At 36.0% G+C, this 19,191-nt stretch overlaps 1 protein-coding gene across 4 annotated transcripts; it reads left to right on the top strand.

The window, feature by feature from the left end:
* Positions 1-579: 579 nt before the first annotated feature.
* Positions 580-7,044, top strand: LOC149022934 (beta-glucosidase 18-like). 4 transcript variants are annotated; one of them, XM_089150803.1, is made up of 12 exons: positions 580-1,085; positions 2,233-2,299; positions 2,386-2,444; positions 2,677-2,752; positions 2,864-2,935; positions 3,102-3,189; positions 4,001-4,244; positions 4,477-4,592; positions 4,992-5,241; positions 6,072-6,174; positions 6,247-6,355; positions 6,578-7,042. In XM_089150803.1, exons 1-12 carry the CDS (start codon positions 957-959, stop codon positions 6,816-6,818), a joined length of 1,554 nt encoding a protein of 517 aa, XP_089006929.1. In that variant the 5' UTR covers positions 580-956; the 3' UTR covers positions 6,819-7,042. The 4 variants fall into 4 exon arrangements, with proteins under 4 accessions (XP_089006929.1, XP_089006928.1, XP_089006930.1 ...); XM_089150802.1 differs by having other exon boundaries at positions 581-1,085; positions 2,861-2,935; positions 6,578-7,041; XM_089150804.1 differs by lacking the exon at positions 580-1,085 and having other exon boundaries at positions 2,285-2,299; positions 2,578-2,752; positions 2,861-2,935; positions 6,578-7,043.
* The last annotated feature ends 12,147 nt before the right edge of the window (positions 7,045-19,191 follow it).

The raw sequence follows: 19,191 nt of genomic DNA, 5'->3' as shown, positions 1-19,191 counted from the left end.
TTGTTTAGCAGTTGGGGGGTACAGCATGATATTGACATCCCACCATACAAACTTGGTCCACTCGAGTGACCAGTAATGGCATTCAAGCCATGAATTCAACCTACCTCTTGTGGGTCTGTTTTGTTTATATATCATACACGACACCCTACTCAGCTTGGCTGTCTAAAATAATAAACCCCTGAACCCACAACCTAGCATTAATTAGAGTTTTAATTTTTTTTTTTTTTTTAATTTTTATAAGAAAGGGAGAAAATATTTACAGTTATGAAGAGAGCTTAGTTACTAAGACTATGGACCAGTGTCCATAGGAAGAGACTCCAAAATCGAAAGTCAAGTCAGGATGAACTTCAGTGCTGTGCATTAAATGAACAATACTGTGCTGCTGAAGATCCAAATCAAATCTGGACTGTAGATTTCGATTTTAAACACCTTTGAAAACCAAAATGGACTATCGACTGTCGGCAGCACATTAATATGCAGCATTTAAGTTTGATGCCCAATTAACAACCTTAGAAACAAAAGGGTAGAGAGTTTAAGAACCCTGCACAGCAATTTACAGAAGATTTCTTACTTATTGCTTTGGTAGAAGTAACACAGGGAAGGTGGTCTCCAGTTCAACAAGAAGCCAAATACTGGATGGTTGGAATTTGGAACTGTTAATTGGACCGGATGGTTGGACGTGTTGACCAGCAGCCCAAAACTGTTCAAATCCGGACTTGAAACCATGCAAAGAAGGCTTGGTGAGGAGGAGGGTTTGGTGGGAAGGTGATCAATCATTACTACGGAAAGTAGCAAGAGAAGCTCACCATCTATTGGTGCTTTTTTTTTATATATAAATCCAGATACCTTTATGCACCATGTTTAAGTTCTTTTGAATTCTTTATTCTCAGTCTCTCTCCCTCTCTTTCTCTTTCTCTTTCTCTTTCGCTGTTTCTCTGTCTATTTATTGGAAGACGATGATGAAGTGGGCTTCTTCTTTGGTGTTTCTTTGGTTCTTTCAGTTAATTTCTCCCATCATTTGTGAAGTGGACCGCAGCCAATTCTCTCCATCTTTTCTTTTTGGTGTTGCAACTTCATCTTATCAGGTAAAAAAATCTATACAACTCTCTATAACAATGCTTCTTATGTTGTGTCCATCTTTCTTGTTTTAGATCAATACAAATCAGACGCGACTCGGGAGAAGGTTAAAGTAGATAAATTAGGCTTCGTTCACAGAAAAGAACGACAATAGATAAAAAATGATGAGGATGCTATAACAAGAATGGTAGACGTAAGAAACAGTGAATGGTAGATGTAGGAAACACAGAAAACCTAAACTTTAGAAGAGAATGTTATCCACTGAACCCAACTTAATTTTGTTTCTAAGTTTTCCTTTCTGATTGGTGATGATACTCTCCCAAAGGCTTTGCTCTCCTCTACTAAACAAACAAAAATTTTAACCTGTCGCCATTAACATTGACGTTCACCTTTTGATTACCACACCATTTCTACTCAGATTGATTCACCAAAAGAATAGCAACCATTTATTGCTGTTGAGAACTTGTAGAGGAATTTGCACGAATACTTGAAATGTTGTACTCTAGGAAGGTTACTTCACTACAAATGTGTTTTCACCCTCAAGATCAATCACCTCAAACCTTTAAGGTTGTACTCTGGAAAGGTTACTTCAGTGTAATCAGGTTGTTTTCACTACTTAATAGAAAGACAACAGGGAGAGAGGAGGAAAAATTCATTGCAAAAAATGAAGTTGAAAATGAATTAATACAAAACCCCAAAGGTGTGGGTGAGAGGATAAGACCACCTCCTTTTTGAAAGTGCCTCATTAATGGCATTTCCACACTTCCACAGACTTTCCAAATTGGGGCATATGACAAAATGGGTTTTTTTAGATCAAGGCCTATATGACTCACTACTCAAGTCATATAGAAATATTAATATTAATTAGTATATAGTTATATAACTATGTTTGGGTCACATCAGGGTTTAGGCTTGCTTCGCGTCGCACATGAGTTTGCACTGTAATTTCAAAAATATATTACATAGGTCCTACTATATATAAACAAGATAATCAACTCGTTTCTGCTTGATGTGGGATTAAAGTTCCCGTTATAGAAATCAAAGATGAAAGACATAATTAAAAAATGTATTTAAATAAAAAAATAATATACACAAAATTTTAAACATTTTTCAACAATTACTTAACTTATACTTATAGTTGTCATTTCCCATCAGATTGAGGGTGCTTACCTTGCGGGTAACAAAAGCCTCAGCAATTGGGATGTTTTCACTCATATTCCCGGTAACCTTTGTTTTCTTTGCTTTTCTCTGATATTATATATTTCTTGGCATTAAATGAAATAGTATTTGTTATTTTTCCTTCTAAAGGAAAAATTAAGGGTGGAGGAAATGGAGACGTGGCAGATAATCACTACTATCTTTACATGGTAAGAAATTAATCATTTTCCCTGCTTTCTTGAGTAGAACTAAACACCTTTCCATGCATGAGAGCTTGGAAGTTTTCTAATCTTAACTCAAAAGATTTCATGCATAATCATGTGTAATCTGCATTAAGATCAGGTTGGCAAATCTAAAACGAGCAGAAATCTGCCTTAAGCATCAAGAAAACAAATTTATCTTTTCTGGATCTATCTCTGAATGATGGTCAATCTCAAACAGCATGATGTGGAGTTAATGGCTTCTCTTGGAATAAATGCTTATAGATTCTCCATTTCATGGGCTAGAGTCCTTCCAAGTGAGCTATTGCAGTAATTCTCTTTTACTTTTCAGTTTTAGATGAATTGATTAATTTACATATTGAGTTTAAAAGAACTAATTAAGGTCTGTGTCTCTAAAACACCAGAAGGTAGATTTGGAGAAGTGGACTCTACAGGAATTGAATTCTACAACAACCTTATAGACGCCTTAATAAGCAAAGGTAAAATTATTTCTTATTCACAGTCAAGTCTCCTTCTTAACACTGGTCCACATTTAATTTCTCTCCAAGTAATGTGGCCTTAATTTCTATGGGTCCCTAGTATGGACCCAAAAAAAAAAAATGCATACTTGTATTAACTTGCTCTCCATTTTGCCAATTGAACCAGGTATACAGCCATTTGTGACAATAAACCACTATGATCTTCCTCAATATCTTGAAGAACGATATGGGTCATGGTTGAATATTCAAATTCGGTAACTCTAATCATTTTGTATTCTTCCTATTTGTATGTGCATTTTTTGGGATTTTACAATTGTGTTGTGTGTCTGACGTGGTGGTGCCTATGTTGCTCACCGTTGAATGCATGCCACGTGGATTCTATTAAAGTCCAACCGCTTGAAACATGGTTTGGTTCATTTTAAAGAAAAACCGATTATATTTTACACATGGTATTTTGAGCGGCTGAGATTTAATAAAATCTACGTGGTGTGTATCCCAACGGTAGGCACCACAGGCACCACCACGTCAGATGCACCACACAAGCACGACACATTTTTTTGTTATTTATATGGACCAAGTTCTCTTTACACATGGAGGATATTTAATTCACCCTCTATCCTAGCCAAAATTCTTCAAGGTCGGCTGTCTCTGACAACCCAATTTTAGTTTACTTCCAAGAATTCAGCTGTATCGATCACCATTAGTTCTTGTTCTGCTGGGAAACTATCTTCATCAACTGTATTAGTAAAAACTCTGTCATCAAATGCAGAAAGTCATCTTCCCAATCTCTGAACCTATTAAGAAAGACAAAAATAAAGTTCCAAATGCCATGACTGTAAGTATGTAGAAGGAAGGAAATGACATGAAGAAGATTTCTGAAGAGTTCTTGGATTGGCAAGACTGAAACAAATTTACATTTTTAGGTTGAAAATACTGATCTTCAATGCTACTTACAAGAATTATAAACAATTTTTGTACTATCAATTTCTCATCTTTTCGTCATGCAAGCCTAACTTCATACTTTTTTTTTCTTTCTTTTTTCTTTCTTTTGACTTTTATATATAGGCAAGATTATACATATTTTGCAGAAGTATGCTTCAAAGCTTATGGTGATAGAGTGAAATATTGGACCACATTCAATGAACCAAATGTAACAATTACACTTGGTTATTTGAGCGGATTATATCCACCAAACCATTGTTCATATTCTTGTAACTCTGGAGACTCAGAAATTGAACCATACATCGCTGCACACAATTTAATACTAGCCCATGCTAGTGCTGTCAGCATCTATAAAAACAAATATCAGGTACTAGTCCCTTTCTTTTTTTTTCTGTAAGATACATGTAAAATTATACTATTCCCCTCACTGAAGAGAAAAAAAAAAAAAAAAAAAAAACTGAATATCATAATAATTGAAATTAGTAGACCCCATTATAAATTACCATAGTTATTTTTGGGCATAAATATTTGTATTATTATATGTAATTTTGTGTTGGAAATTTATATAAACAATTTATAATTTTTTTTTTCCCAACAAGGTCAAGCAAGGAGGTGTGATTGGAATTGTGGTAAATGCTGCATGGTATGAACCACTTAGAAATACTCCAGTAGACCGTTGGGCAGTTCAGCGGGCTCTTGCTTTTGATATTGCTTGGTAATAAATTTTACATTTTTCTTTTAATTATTTTTTGAAATTTTAATTATAATGGTTTAGTATAACTTGGCTTTGAGCTGTTTGGAAGGCAACTGTTCATATAGTTGACCCCATATTTGGGATGAGGCTTGTTTTTGTTGTTGTGTTCCAATTTTACTTCGTTTTGATCTAGTAAATACATAGCCTCTTCTTCTTCTTCTTCTTCTTTTCTTTTTGTAAAATTTTTTGGTTTGTCATTATCTTACAAGTTTTTTTCTCTTTAAATTTGTGGGGTTTTGAAAGAAAAATTTATGACTTGATTTATAGATCCTTAGTTTAACAAGCTACTACTTTTTTGTTTATTTATATGAAAAAATGAATATTAAAAGTAATCCCATTTTTTTCATTTGAAGTTTGCAGGTTTATGGACCCCATAATGTATGGTGATTATCCTCCTGAAATGCGCCAAATTGTGGGTTCTAGGTTACCGGTATTTTCAGAAAAAGAGAGAGACTTATTAAGCAACAAATTAGATTTTATTGGAATCAATCAATATACAACACTATATGTGAAAGATTGCTTGTTCTCTCCGTGTGATATGGGTAATCCTCGAGGAGATTCCTTCGTGCAACTTGCAGCAGAAAGAGATGGAGTTCCTATAGGAGATTCAGTAAGAGGGATTCTATTACATTTTTAATAATTTATCGTTGCTGTCTTTCTTATTGAATTTTCTTCTTTCTTCATGGTTTTGATTAAGTTTTGATAGCTGTTTAATTTGAATTCTATACAAAACATTTGGATCAGAGAGATCTAGAGACGTAGGGTTTTGAGTGATTTGGTGATTAATGAAACCTAGATCCACTATAATGTAGGTTTTGTTAGGCATGTTGATTGCTGTGTCCATGCCTCCTTGTAGAAGGCAACGTATGGGGTTTACATGAGTTTGAATAGGAATGTTGTGTAGAGTAGTTAAAAGTAATTGGATTAGGGTTGTACAAGTAGGTTTGCTATAGGAGTCCATCTTTCTCTTGAAAATTCCAGCTGAACTTGATTGAGTGTCCAACTCTCTTTTGGAAACCTAATTCAAACTTGGTCGATACGTCCAACATTCTCTTGAAAACCCTAGTCAGGTTCAACTTTGTTATCGCATTTAGTAGTTCAATAACCTTAGCAGAGTTTGCTATTATCACATGTGAGAATCCATGCTTGTCTCTAACAAATTCTATTGACTTCCATCGATCTTTCTATGGGAATTTTTTTTAAAAAAATTTTCATAAAAAAATTTGGATATGGTACTTAATTTTGTAAGGAAATTCAACAAATTAATATGAATAGATCCTCAACAAAATCAATAAAATAAAGCTTATAACTATTGTGTGAATGGGAATCTGGGGACTTCCCTTAACTGGTTGAACTAAGTGTGGATTGTAGTTGTTACATTGCTACTTTGCAGAAGATTATGGAATTTATATATTTACTGATGTTCTGTTTTTGCTTTAGACAGGGATGCCAAATTTTTACGTAGTTCCATATGGTATGGAGAAAATAATTATGTACTTTAAAGAACGATATAATAACACTCCAATGATCATCACGGAAAACGGTATGATCTACTCTACAAACATGAAAACATGATCATCACGGAAAACTCATCGATTCATATTCTTTTTTGCAGGCTATGGCCAAACTAGTTATCCAGGCGCTTCAATCAAAGAGTTACTCAATGACACAAAAAGAATAGAATACATAGAAGTTTACTTGGAGTATCTCAGTAAAGCTTTAAGGTACTTTAAGTTTCAACAATAAAAATATGTTTGAAGTAAATGTCTAACTAGTGCAATTGGTAGCTTCTGCTATCAATGTTGCCAGTTCTCATCTTCCCTTCTCATAAGAATAGAATAAATAAAGTCTTATCAAGAAGAAGGAAAAAAAAAAGGGAAGAAGAAGAAAAGAGAATGTTGATATATTCACTTACTTACAAAATTCATTTTTATGATCAATTACAGACGAGGAGCTGATGTGAGGGGATACTTTTTATGGTCTCTTCTTGACAACTTCGAATGGGTATATGGCTATACCTTGCGATATGGACTTTATTATGTTGATTGGGTTACACTGGAGAGGATACCAAAACAATCCGTAAAGTGGTATAAGCAATTTCTGAATGGAGAGAAGACATTAGAGCAAGAGGGCACTGGTGTTACTACGATAAGCCGTATATCCAATTTGCTCAACAATGTTAAATGAGAAAATTTGTTAATTTATTGTCTATCTAATTTAAGAATATTTCTAAAACATTAATTCTCAATGCATTAGATTGTTATTTTTAGATTCTTAATTTCAATTATAATAAAGACAATGTAATTGTAATTCAAACTAATATTGATTAAAGACAATGCCACTATTAATTTATATCTTGGTGTGCATGTTGTGTGTGTATTAAAGGTCCATATATGAGTGTCATGTGCATTTTTATTTTGGTAACTTTCATTTGGACCCCCCTTCAGGTAGGGCTGCAATAGGGTTGAGTTGGGCCGGGATTGGGTTTGAAAATTGGGTTGGGCTGGGCTTTTTCAAACCCAATCCCGGCCCTAAATACTAATAGGTAAGCCCATTCCCACCCTTTAAGGCAAAAGATCCTTGCCTTTGACCTTGAGCCCTAATGGGCCAAATCTGTCCCTGCCCCACCTTGATTGTCCTTGATCAGGCCAGTTCGAGACGGGTTTGCCTTGTCTCAGACCCTGATTGCCCATGTAATAACCCCCGTAATTCAAACTTGGGATCCGTTTTGCAGGTCTGAGTATCTGAAGTTTTAGCCGGAAGAAGCTCTAGGCTATTTGAATTGAAATCCATAATCCATACACTGAGCCCATAGATCTGGATACACCTGGTGAAGAACCTGCCTTACTAGGAACTCGAAGAAGGTTCAGTGGAAACCCTAATGGACTGGGCATATGGATTTCTAGCTTGAGTCAAGTCGAGTTTGAAGATGTCTAAGATCAAGGTAAGGACACCCCACGTGTTGGTTTAAGTTAAATTGGTGTTGGGGATCAACCGGATGAGCAAAGCACTCAAGTACTGAAAAGTACTGAGGGGGCGGTTGCTTAAGGCAGTTGATTGACCCAACCAACTGCCCCAAGCGACCGGTCGGTCTGTTTGCAAGTTTTAAACATCGTTTTGCCCCTGACCCTCTATAAATAGTCATCCACGACTTAATTTTGTATTATTTTATTCGTAGAGGCTGCTGTGGACGGTTGGGATACAATGTACACATGGTTGATGGTGAAGAACTCTCGAATCGCAGAGAAGGCTTGAATATCTCTTGGACTTTCAGATCTTTTAGAGGTTAGTTAAGCACACTCTCTTCTTATTTGAATTCCTTATTGTTAGAGTGTTGTTCCTCCCTCTAAAATTCTGTAGTGGTGAGTTGGAATGTTTAGAATCCTTCCCATCAATGATCTCGACTAGATCACGCCAGAAGATGGATTTCTATATCTGAATCAAGGGCTGATTTTGTTGAATAAGATGAAGTGGATTCTAAATCTTCCTCTTTATAATCTGGAGTGTGATGACCTTTCAGAAGTTAATTAGTTATAAATTTGAATCTTCTCAATCTCGCGTTACTATTAAGAGGGTTAAGTTAAAGTGATATATCTCCTGAGATCGACTCGCTACACTATACCGTGCGCTTGCAGTTATTTTTATTTCATGAATAGATACACAAAAATAAATAAACAACATAACTTCCAAGATTCGTTTACTATTTGTATCCTTGACTAATTTGATATCAATAATATCTCAATTATATAAATAATAATCTTATAAAAAAAATTTATATGAACAATAAGAAAGAGTTCTAATAATCGAAGCTATTTTTAAATTTGAATTATTTAATAGATAAAAGAAAGCAATAAACTACTAAAATGCTAATTAAATCTTATATAAAAAATATATCTTAGCAAACTGTTGTTTCCGTACTCGCAAGTGCAGGAGGTCGCTCAAGTAATAAAGAGGTAAGAGAGATATAATTCCCATGAGGATAAAAAAGAGTCAAATTACGTACTAACTTAAAGAATACTTATAATTATCTATTGATAAAAACTGGGGATTAACTACTAACTATACTAACAAATCACAAAGGAAAATGCTAAGCAAACCAATTAACAAAAAAAAAAAAAAAAAAAAAACTTTAGTTTTGATTTCATCAAACATATCATAAATTATCAATATCTCCCCTCAATACAATCAATTTACTCTCTACCCTTGCCGACATGATTACTAAATTAGATCACCCCACTTGTTACGCTTGAGGTTCCCTAATACATTAAATCCCCCCTATCAGTTATGCTTAGAGGATCAATTCAATGCATTGCATGAAATATAGAATCCCTAATAATGTTGAATAAACTGTCTAACCTATTATGCCTTAGATGTAATTTATCATTCTTTAACCTTAGGTCTAGCATGCATTCATCATTGTTACATGATTGAAAACATACCACGAAATTCATGATTGATCAGACATTCAGACATTAAGAACAAAATTAAAGAAAGCAAAGAGTAGAGGATTGTATAACATGAAAGAAAGAAATCAATAAATTAATTCATGTAATGATCCATCTACATTCTAGCAATAAAAGTTTAGAACATCATAAGAGAAGAAGAAGAAGAAAAAGTTAAGAGAAACATCACTCTAGAGGAAGAAGAAGTAGAAACTTTAGAAGAAACTCTTCAAAATTCGTCCTCCACTCTTCTCCAAAGCTCCAAAAAACATTTTTCCTAGGGTACTGTTTCCTATTTGTAGGTTAGTCTCTATTTGATACAATTCTAGTTTCCTAATCTAACTCCACCAATAAGGGTTTTGGCATACAAATCGACTGACTTAGAGAGCTCAAATGCACAATTCCACCATTGGATTTGAAAATCAAAATGTCACGAAGCTCTCCTAAAAAATCAGCTTGATCGGACACCAAATGACCATCCAATAAAGGAGTTGATTGAAACTAGACAGAGACACTAAAAAATGGGATTTTTCCTTATTCTTTCTCTAAATAGGACTATTTTTCCTTTTTTTCCTTCTTTGATTTAGTCCCAAATATGAAATAAAATCTTGAAGCATGCAACGAATCCCTCGCTCCATGTTTTTGACTTTAGGAAGCTTTTAGAGTGCACTGTAACTTGATGAACAAAACTTTTCTTTCTGGAGTGGAATAAAATTCAGCTTGGTTCCATTAAGTTCTCTTCATAGAATTATTCAATAATACCCCTACATATTTGGTTGATAATTTTCTACAAACAAAAGTAATAAATCTTAATTAGGATTTGCTAGTAAATATATAAAATCACCAAAATTAAAGGAAAGCCTGCAAGCCTGCAACATATTCATTTTCATATAATATTAGGGTAAATTGATATAAACACATGAAAATATAGTAAAGTAATCATCTAAAATAATATACATGAGACCAACTTATCACAATCTAAGAATAAAATGCATAAAAATAATAATAAAAGAAAAAAGAACTCAAAACTTCATATTGTTTCATTGTCTGTCAAACAATAAAATAATTTATAAATCTATATTGTTTCCTTGATCACAAAAATAAACGTCATGATCAGAGCCAAAATCATATTCATGATTAAGACCAAAATCAGGTATGGGTCAAGGCGAGCTGGGCGGAACAAACACTAATCCCACTAATCCTAGGCATGTCGTTGGCCTAATTTAGTGTCAAAGGTTTGATCCAAGTCATTCTTGATATACATTGTAATAGATGATAACTTCTGGCTTCTGCCACCATTTGTAAACCGTGTCATCCCATGCTGTTCTCCATCTCAAATCAATGATGTGACACCATAACCATACATTCACTCATGAGTCACTCATGGCACAAATCACAGGCAAAGAATAAAGAAAGTATAATAATTTCATTTGTTTCAACAAAGTCCAGCAAGAAGGTAGATTTGACTTGCAATAAAAATGCTCCTTGGCATGAACATGGAAAGAAATTTCGGTGAAACGATATTTACCAGATATCGTCGATTTCATATTGCGATATTCGAAAAAATTTATTTTTTAAATTTTTTTGTGTGTGATTTTTATACTATTCTTTGCACTTTTTAGGCGATTTTCTCGCGATTGTATCACAATCTTACCAATTTTATCACAATGATTCAAGACTCAATAGTTAATGTATTAAATGTAATTTGGAAGAAAATCTACATAGAATAACTTATAAATAGAAATTTTTTTTATAACAAAATCATCAAGATTAATGAGCAATCTTACCAACTATATTCTAGTGATCTAGTCCTCAAAAGTCAACATGCCAAATGTGGTTAGGGAAGAACATATACATGAAATAATTTATGGAAACAATTTACATTATGAAGATATTTTGTAATAGAATCGTCAGTTAATCTTTCCAACAATATCTGAATGATTTAGGCCTGAGAAGGTAACACATTAAATGTAGCTAGGCAGGAGATTTAAATGGAAATATTTATTAAGAAATAATTTAAATTATCAAAGTCAACATGCTAAATGTGATTAGGGAAGAGTGTATACATGAAATAATTTATGGAAACAATTTAAATTATTAATGAATCTTATAAAAGAATCTTCAGAGTGATTTGATAATCGTTCCAATTATGTCCTAATGATGTAGGCCTCATAAGGTAATATATTAAATGTGACTAGGTAAGAGAATTTAAATGGAATAATTTTTAGAAATAATTCAAATTTACCACATATTTACATCAGATTAGGATAAGTATCAAATATACCAAAATTATTGGTTAAAATACTCAAAAAAATTTGGGGGCGAGCCAGTTTCTTGGGGTAGCGAACCGGCGAAATTTTCAAAATTTCTTTCCCTGGGCATGAACACTCATAAATACTCCAACAAAATAACGGACTCTTGCTTCCTACATCGCATTGTACTAAATTCTAGTTCTTTTTCTTTGGTTTAATTATTTCTTAGAATTTTAATTGTGATGGTCTAAAATAACTTAGTTTTGAGCTGATAGGAAGGAAACAAAAGATTTCTATGGCCGATCCAATTTAGCTGGAATAAGACTTATTATTGTTGTGGTTTAATATTACTTAATTTCTCTAATAACTTCGTAGTGTGTTGTTGTTCTTCTTCTCCTTTTTTTTTTTTCCTTTGTACCCTTTGTCATTATTTTACAGCTTCTTTCTTAATTTTTATTTAAGGGGGTTTTGAAAGAAAATTTTATGATTATCTATGCATTCTTATAAATTTGACAAGCTACTATTTTTCTTGTGATCTTATGAAAAATGAACATTATGAATGACCTTGAATTATTTTTAATTTGAATTTACATTTTATTGACCCCATAATTTATTGTGATTATCCTCCTAAAATGTATTAAATTATGGGTTCTAGCCCATTACTTTCATAAAAGAGGCAGACTTATTAATTAGCAACAAATTGGATTTAATGGGAATGAATCAATAAACAACTGGGGCTAAATGGATAACTGAAATCCGCTCTCGAATTCGCATTTGCATCCACATCCGTTTAGTGGTATCTGAATCCATCCGATTACCAATAGGATGTAGATATGGTATACCCCTTTCTTACCGACTGTTATCTATTCGATAAAATTATACGATTAAGTTACTTATTTGAAATTATTTTTCTTGATTTTATAACTTTTTACTTGAGATATGTGACTATTTTTATAGACTTTCCACTAAAATAACTACCAAAGTTGTTAAATTCTTAAATTTCAAACCTAGCCTCACAAATAAAATGGTAAAGATGTCAATAGGTAGTCGAAAACCAATATTCTCAATCTACACATGGCCATTTAGAAGAATCTACTTAAGAAAATAATTATCCGATTATCATCCGAATGAATCCGTCTGAAAACCCATAGGATATTATCCGAATCCATCCGAATGTAATAGGATTCGGATATGGTATTACCACTATCCGATTTGAATCCGATATGTTTACACCCCTATATACAATGTCGTATGTGAAAGATTGCTTGTTCTCTCATTGTGATTTAGGTAAGCCTTGAGAATATTCCTTTTGAGTAACTCACAGTAGAAAGAGATGGTGTTCCTATAGGAGATTTAGTAAGAGGGATTTTATTACATCTTCGTTTTGTTGTCACTGTCTTTAAGCTTTTGACTATCATGTGTGTTAATGGTCGAGATGGCCACAGTGGCTAAATCCGGTCAAAGGAACTTGTACGGCTTAGTTCAGTGAACTAAACAAATAGCTGGTCCAACCAACCGGGTTTGAGGTTCAAACTAGTAGTTACCTATGACACTTCAAATACGAAGATAAGGGAGGCAGACTCGATGATAGGGTAAAAAAAACTCTATCCTAAATGGGCTCTTCTTTTTTACTCCTTATCAAACTCCATCAACTTGATTATATAAACCTTACGAGCAAGCAGAGGAAGGTAAGTCTTTGGATTTTAGAAGTAATCGTGTTTACATCCTCTGGGTAACCAATTTGCTCATCGGAGGCATACCTAGACCAACAAGGTCGAGCACGTTGTTGTAGGAACTGAGCTAGGAAGGACGAGCATGATTTCGTATCATCAATTGGCACCGTCTATGGGAAACACATCAAGAAGTCATGGTGCAAACCAGATCCGGCAGAGTGGTCGAAGAAGCGTCCAGCAAAGGCGAGCAAGAAATTAATACAGGGAACATTCCCCCAAGAATCATGAGGATTCCTCGTCATAATGTTCAAACACAATAACCTAATCAATTTGTTATTATAGATTAGTTCAATGAGCTCCATAAGCAAATCTTGAGCCTAAACGAATTGGTTAGGGTAAGCATTCGCCAGCCGGTCGCCCCAGGAGCAGGTTACCAGGTTAATTTAATTAACCCTGATGAGACCAGAGAGGGCCGACCACCAAAACAAAAAGAAGTTCTAGCCTCAGTACCCGATCACTCAACCCAACCATCTTAGAGAGACCAGGAAAGGGGTAAGGACAAGATAGGAGAAAAGTCTAGAGCATTGAAGGAGGCAACTCCTAAAGACATTCCTCCCGGCGATAATGATGAAGATCGGGGAAGCAGCTCTCATCCGACCAAAGATCCACAGAACAAAAACAACAGTAGTGGTCCAAATAAGCATGAGCACTACTTAAACAAACGTTTCGAAGAACTGGATGAGAAGCTGAAGAAGTTGAAAGATCCAGGTAAGGATGCACTGTATTCTGTTTTAAAAGAAGATCCTTTTATTCGAACCATCTCAGAAGCAGAGATGCCTAAGAACTTCAGGGGCCCTACCTTTACCATGTTTGATGGGACAAGATGCCCGAGACACCATATCATGCATTATAAATCTGTCATGTCTTCATATAGACATAGTGAAACGACTATGTGTAGAATCTTCCATGCCTCTTTGATCGGAGCTGCTTCAGAGTGGTTCTTAGGACTCCTGAATGGTTCTTTAGAAAATTTTGATCATCCTGGTCGGGTCTTCTTATCATGCTTCCAAAGTGGAGTAAGCATGAAGAAAAGAGAATATATTTTATTCTCCATTAAACAAGGTCGAACATAATCCATAAGAAGTTATCTCCGAAGGTTTAACAACCTGACTATTCAGATTGAAAATTTGGATGAAAAGATAGCTTTTCATGCATTATATCAGGGACTTAATCACGAAGGCTTGCTCGAATGGCTTATGTTGGATATGCCAGAAACATACGTGGAACTGCTCGAGTGTTGTCACAAACAGGCAGAGATATTGAAGACCATAGAATCCTGAAAGAAGGAGCCGAACACAGAAGTAAAATGCAATAAAGAGAGATTCCAGTCGACAGGACATCCAACTCAAATCCAATCAAGGCTAGTTGGGCAAAACCAACCAAACAGTTTGAGAGGCACTATACACCCTTAAATGCCAGAATGTCAAAGATTCTAATGCAAATAAAAGGCCAAGGGTTACTCAAATGGCCGAACAAGATTCATGCTCGACCAGAAAGTCATGATAAGAACAAGTATTGTGAGTTTCACAAAGATCATGGTCATTGGACTGACAATTGCAGAAACTTGAAGATGGAAATTGTAAAATTAATTTCTCAAGGGAAACTCAAGAAATACGTCCAAGCTAAGCAGGGAGCTTGACCACCAATTAAAGCAGGTCGGAAAAGAGAAAGATCGACCAGCCGAGAGGGACGTAGAAGCCCGAGCAGAGTCCGAACAGAAGTTGAAGATAATCAAAGAAAGAGATCACCCATATACACGGTACTCGGTGGACCAACAAAAAAGAGTCAAATCGGCAGGCAAAAGGAAAAGCTCGGTATGTAGGGAATGCTGAAATCAAGAAGCCAAATACAGAGAAAACATCAAAGCCTATTATTTTTTTCCTCCGAAGATATGCAAAGTATAAAGACTCCTCAATGATGATGCCCTAGTAATAAATATCATCCTAGCAAGGACAGAAGTTCATAGAGTTTTGGCGGACACTGGATCTTTGGCAGATATATTATCATTGGAGGCCTCCAGGAAGCTTAAATTGAGTGAAGATATGCTCGTTCCATGTGGAACCCATCTATATGGATTCATGGGATCTTCCACCCAACCTGAAGGGACTATCAGATTAGACCTCCGAATAGAAAAACATCCCAAAGATAGGGTCGTACAATCTAATTTTATGGTTGTTCAAGATCTGTCAGCATATAATGTCATTCTTGGACGACCAACTCTTTGTGCTCTCGGAGCAGTGGTTTCCACCTTACACATGAAGATGAAGTTCCCAACCAAAGAAGGAATTGGAGAGTGCGTTGCCGACCAGAAGTCAAGCCGGCAAAGCTACAACAACTATATGAGAAAAAGGGCAAAAACAAGTTCCACTATGTCTATAGAAGTCAGAGATGACCAAGATGAAGAGGCCATGCAAAGAGTAGAACTAGTTGAAAAACTTGAAAGGATTTGTCTAAATCCTTATAAAAAATGCAAGGAACCATGATCGAAGCCGAATAAGAGGCAGATTTCAAATGCAAATTAATTCGCTTTCTATAGGAAAACTTGGATGTATTTGCCTGGTTGACTAATGATATACCCGGGATTGATAAAAGAGTAGCCAAGCACAAATTGTGTATTGACCCCCAAGCAGTCTCAATTGTACAAAAATGAGGAATTTCTCTATCGAGAAGCATGAAGCGATCCGAATAGAGGTACAAAAGCTAAGACAATTAGGTTTCATAAGGTGAACCGATCACCCAACATGGTTGGCCAACATAGTAATGGTCAAAAAAGCAAGAGGCAAGTGGCAGATGTGTACAGACTATACAGACCTCAATAAAGCTTGTCCAAAGGATTATTACCCGCTTCCTGGGATTGATCTTCTTATAGACGCAACTTTTGGACACGAAATGCTTAGCTTTACGGATGCTTATTTCGGGTACAATCAAATCTTGTTGTATCTAGAAGTACGAGAAGCATACAACCTTTATGACTGATAGGGATAGCTACTACTACAAGGTGATGCCATTTGGTCTAAAGAATGCTATTGGGCAACTTACCAGAGAGTAGTGGATAAAATTTTTACCGATCAAATTGGCAGGAATATGGAAGTATATGTAGATGACATGCTTGTGAAGATTACCTCGAAGAACGACCACTTGGCTAACTTGGCAGAAGTATTTGATGTACTTCGAACGTATAGGATGAAACTAAATCTTGATAAGTGTGCCTTTGGAGTATCATCTGGGAAATTCTTGGCTTCATGGCATCCTAGAGGAGAATTGAAGACAATCCAGAAAAGATAAAAGCTATTCTGGACATGAAGCCGCCAACAAACATCAGAGAAGTTCAGTGTCTGACTGGTTGGGTAGCAACATTAAATATATTTATCTCCCGATCAGGGGAAAAATGCTTGCCTTTCTTTAGAGCTCTGAAACGTGTAGCCAGTAAGCAGAATGAGAGTTGGAATCAAGAGTGCCAAAGCGCTTTTGATGAGCTAAAGGAAAAATTGTCATGTCCACCATTGCTCGTGAGGCCTACCAACAAAAAGGAGTTACAATTATATATGGCCACATCACCGGTCGCAGTTAATGCAATACTCATCCAAGAATAAGGTAATATACAGAATCCAGTTTATTATATTAGTCATGTCTTGAATGATGCAAAGACTCATTATCCAGAGGTGGATAAACAAGCATTGGCTTTAGTCATGGCAACTAGGAAAGTTTGTCCATACTTCCAATCTCACCCCATTGTAGTAATGAAAAACTTACCTTTGAAAAAGATTTTGCACCGACCAGATTTGGTAGGGAGGTTGGTAACATTGGCGGTAGAATTGAGTGAACATCAAATAGAGTTTAAACCCTGACCAGGTATCAAAGCTCAGGCTCTGGCAGACTTCATCGTTGAAACACCATAGCTCAAGCAAGAGGCTAGCGAATCTATTCCCTGAATCGATTAAAAGATGGATTTTGTACGTGGACAGATCCAGTAATGTGCAAGGAAGCGGAGCGGGGTTACTTCTAAGGGGTCTTGGGGGATTCGAGATAAAATATGCGCTTCGTTTCAAATTCAAAGCTTCTACCAATAAAGCGGAATATGAAGCTCTGTTGGCTGGTCTCAGAGTGGCTATAGCTCTCAGGATTCAAAATCTATAAGTCAAAAAGGATTCACAACTGATTGCAAATCAAGTGAAAGGAATATATGAAGCAAAAGCAAAAAGGATGGGCAAATATTTGGGCTTGGTTGACATTTACAAACAATACTTCAAAGATCTGGAGATCACTCAAGTACTAAGAGCATAGAATGATCAGGCAAATGCACTATCCCGTCTAGCCATAGAGAACCTGAACATTAATAAACCAATAGTTTATTTAGAAGAACTTGCGAGTCCAAGTATATATATGGTCAACCACATGCAAATAACCACCGAGCAAGGGTGGATGGAGCCGATCATCCAATACTTGGAGAACGACTAGTTACCAGAAGACAAAAAGGAGGCCCGAACAATTTAACAAAGAGTTGCTTGGTATACAATAAGAGCTGGATGACTGTACAAAAAGTCTTTGACCCGACCGCTTCTTAGATGCTTGGGATCTTGGATGCGATTAAAGTCTTAAGAGAAATACACAAAGGAGTTTGTGGAGCGCATATAGGAGCTCGAGCACTAGTTGACAAAGCTTAGCAACAAGGCTTCTATTGGCCGACCATGCACAAAGACGCAAAGAACTTTGTCCAAAAATGCGATAAGTGCCAACTACATGCAAAGATCCCTCACGCACCTGCAATTCCTCTAACATCAAATTTTGTCTCCTATACCTTTTGCAAGTGGGGAATAGATTTGGTAGGGAAATTACCAAAAGCGTAAGAGAAAGAGAATATTTGGTTGTGGTGGTTGATTATTTTACAAAGTGGGTAGAGATAAAACCCTTAGCAACCATCAATCCCAATCAAATGAAGCGTTTTATCACACACAATATCATACACAAGTATGGGATTCCAAAGATTTTAGTTACCGACCATGGGAAGCAGTTTGAAAATGTAGCATTCGAGAAATTCTGCAAAGATCAAGGGATAGAACATCGATTCTCCTCTCTAGCTTACCCACAGAATAATGGCTAGGTCAAAGTTACCAATAGAACCATGCTCGACGGGTTGAAGAAAAGACTCGATCAACTCAAGGGAAGGTGGGTCGATGAGTTGCCCAGCGTACTCTAGTCCTACCAAAAAAATCCAAGAACGACCACTGGGGAGTCACCATTCAAGCTGGCCTATGGAGTAGAAGCAAGAATACCTGTAGAAATTCAGGTCGGCTCACTCAGGGAAGAAGAATTTGAGGAAGAAGCTAATATCGAAGGGATGAAAGCCAATCTAGACCTCATTGATGAGGTAAGAGACAAAGCACAATTTTGACTCAAAGAGTATCAATGAAGAATAGCAACGCATTATAATGCAATGTCACATCCCCCCAGCCGGTACCCCATCGGGCATACCCGGGTATGTGATCCACAGCCCCAAGGATCAAGTATCGAGCAACCATGCCTCCCACATACACGATAACACAATCATGAACAATAATAATCAAAGGTAAAAGCGTATAATAAAAGAATCATGGATAAGATAAATAGATAATCAGAGTACGGAATAAAATGATACCAAAATATATATAATCCAAAAAGAAAGAGAGAGTGAGTGGAAAGTCACTCCCTCAATGGCAGCGGAAAGTAGAAAATCAAAGTTAAGTTGCAAATCCAAAACTTAAAGAGTATATCAAAGAAAGTTATAATTACAGATCCAAGTCTTAAAAGAAGAATTTAAAAAATGGACAACTAAACAAATGTTTCCTCCATCTTATACAATATGTCCTCATAATCATAAATATAAGAAAACCAGCACGCCGCTCCCACACCAGTACCGAACTAATCCTGGTACAAAGCGTGATCCTCTTCGGTACCCTCACCGTCATCTTCATAGTAGCCACTACCCTGAGGGTAGTATTGTAATAACCCACGTATTTCTAACCCGGGATCCGTATTGCAGGTTCGAGAACCCGAAGGTTTAGCCGGGTAAATTTGTGGAATGTCCGGATAGAAGCCCATGATCCATACCCTGAACCCATGGATCTGGTTTCTTTTGATGAAGAGCCTGCCTTGC

The sequence above is a fragment of the Hakea prostrata genome, chromosome 3 (assembly GCF_041222555.1).
Source record: "Hakea prostrata isolate BN-2017 chromosome 3, UWA_Hpros_2, whole genome shotgun sequence".
Taxonomy (NCBI): domain Eukaryota; kingdom Viridiplantae; phylum Streptophyta; class Magnoliopsida; order Proteales; family Proteaceae; genus Hakea; species Hakea prostrata.
This window is presented reverse-complemented; position numbering and strand designations above follow the sequence as displayed.

Coding starts and splice junctions, on each gene's coding strand:
- LOC149022934 (XM_089150802.1), top strand. CDS start 957: ATGATGAAGTGGGCTTCTTCTTTGGTGTTTCTTTGGTTCTTTCAGTTA. Junction 4,245..4,476: donor TCTATAAAAACAAATATCAG/GTACTAGTCCCT, acceptor TTTCCCAACAAG/GTCAAGCAAGGAGGTGTGAT. Junction 4,593..4,991: donor CTTGCTTTTGATATTGCTTG/GTAATAAATTTT, acceptor TGAAGTTTGCAG/GTTTATGGACCCCATAATGT.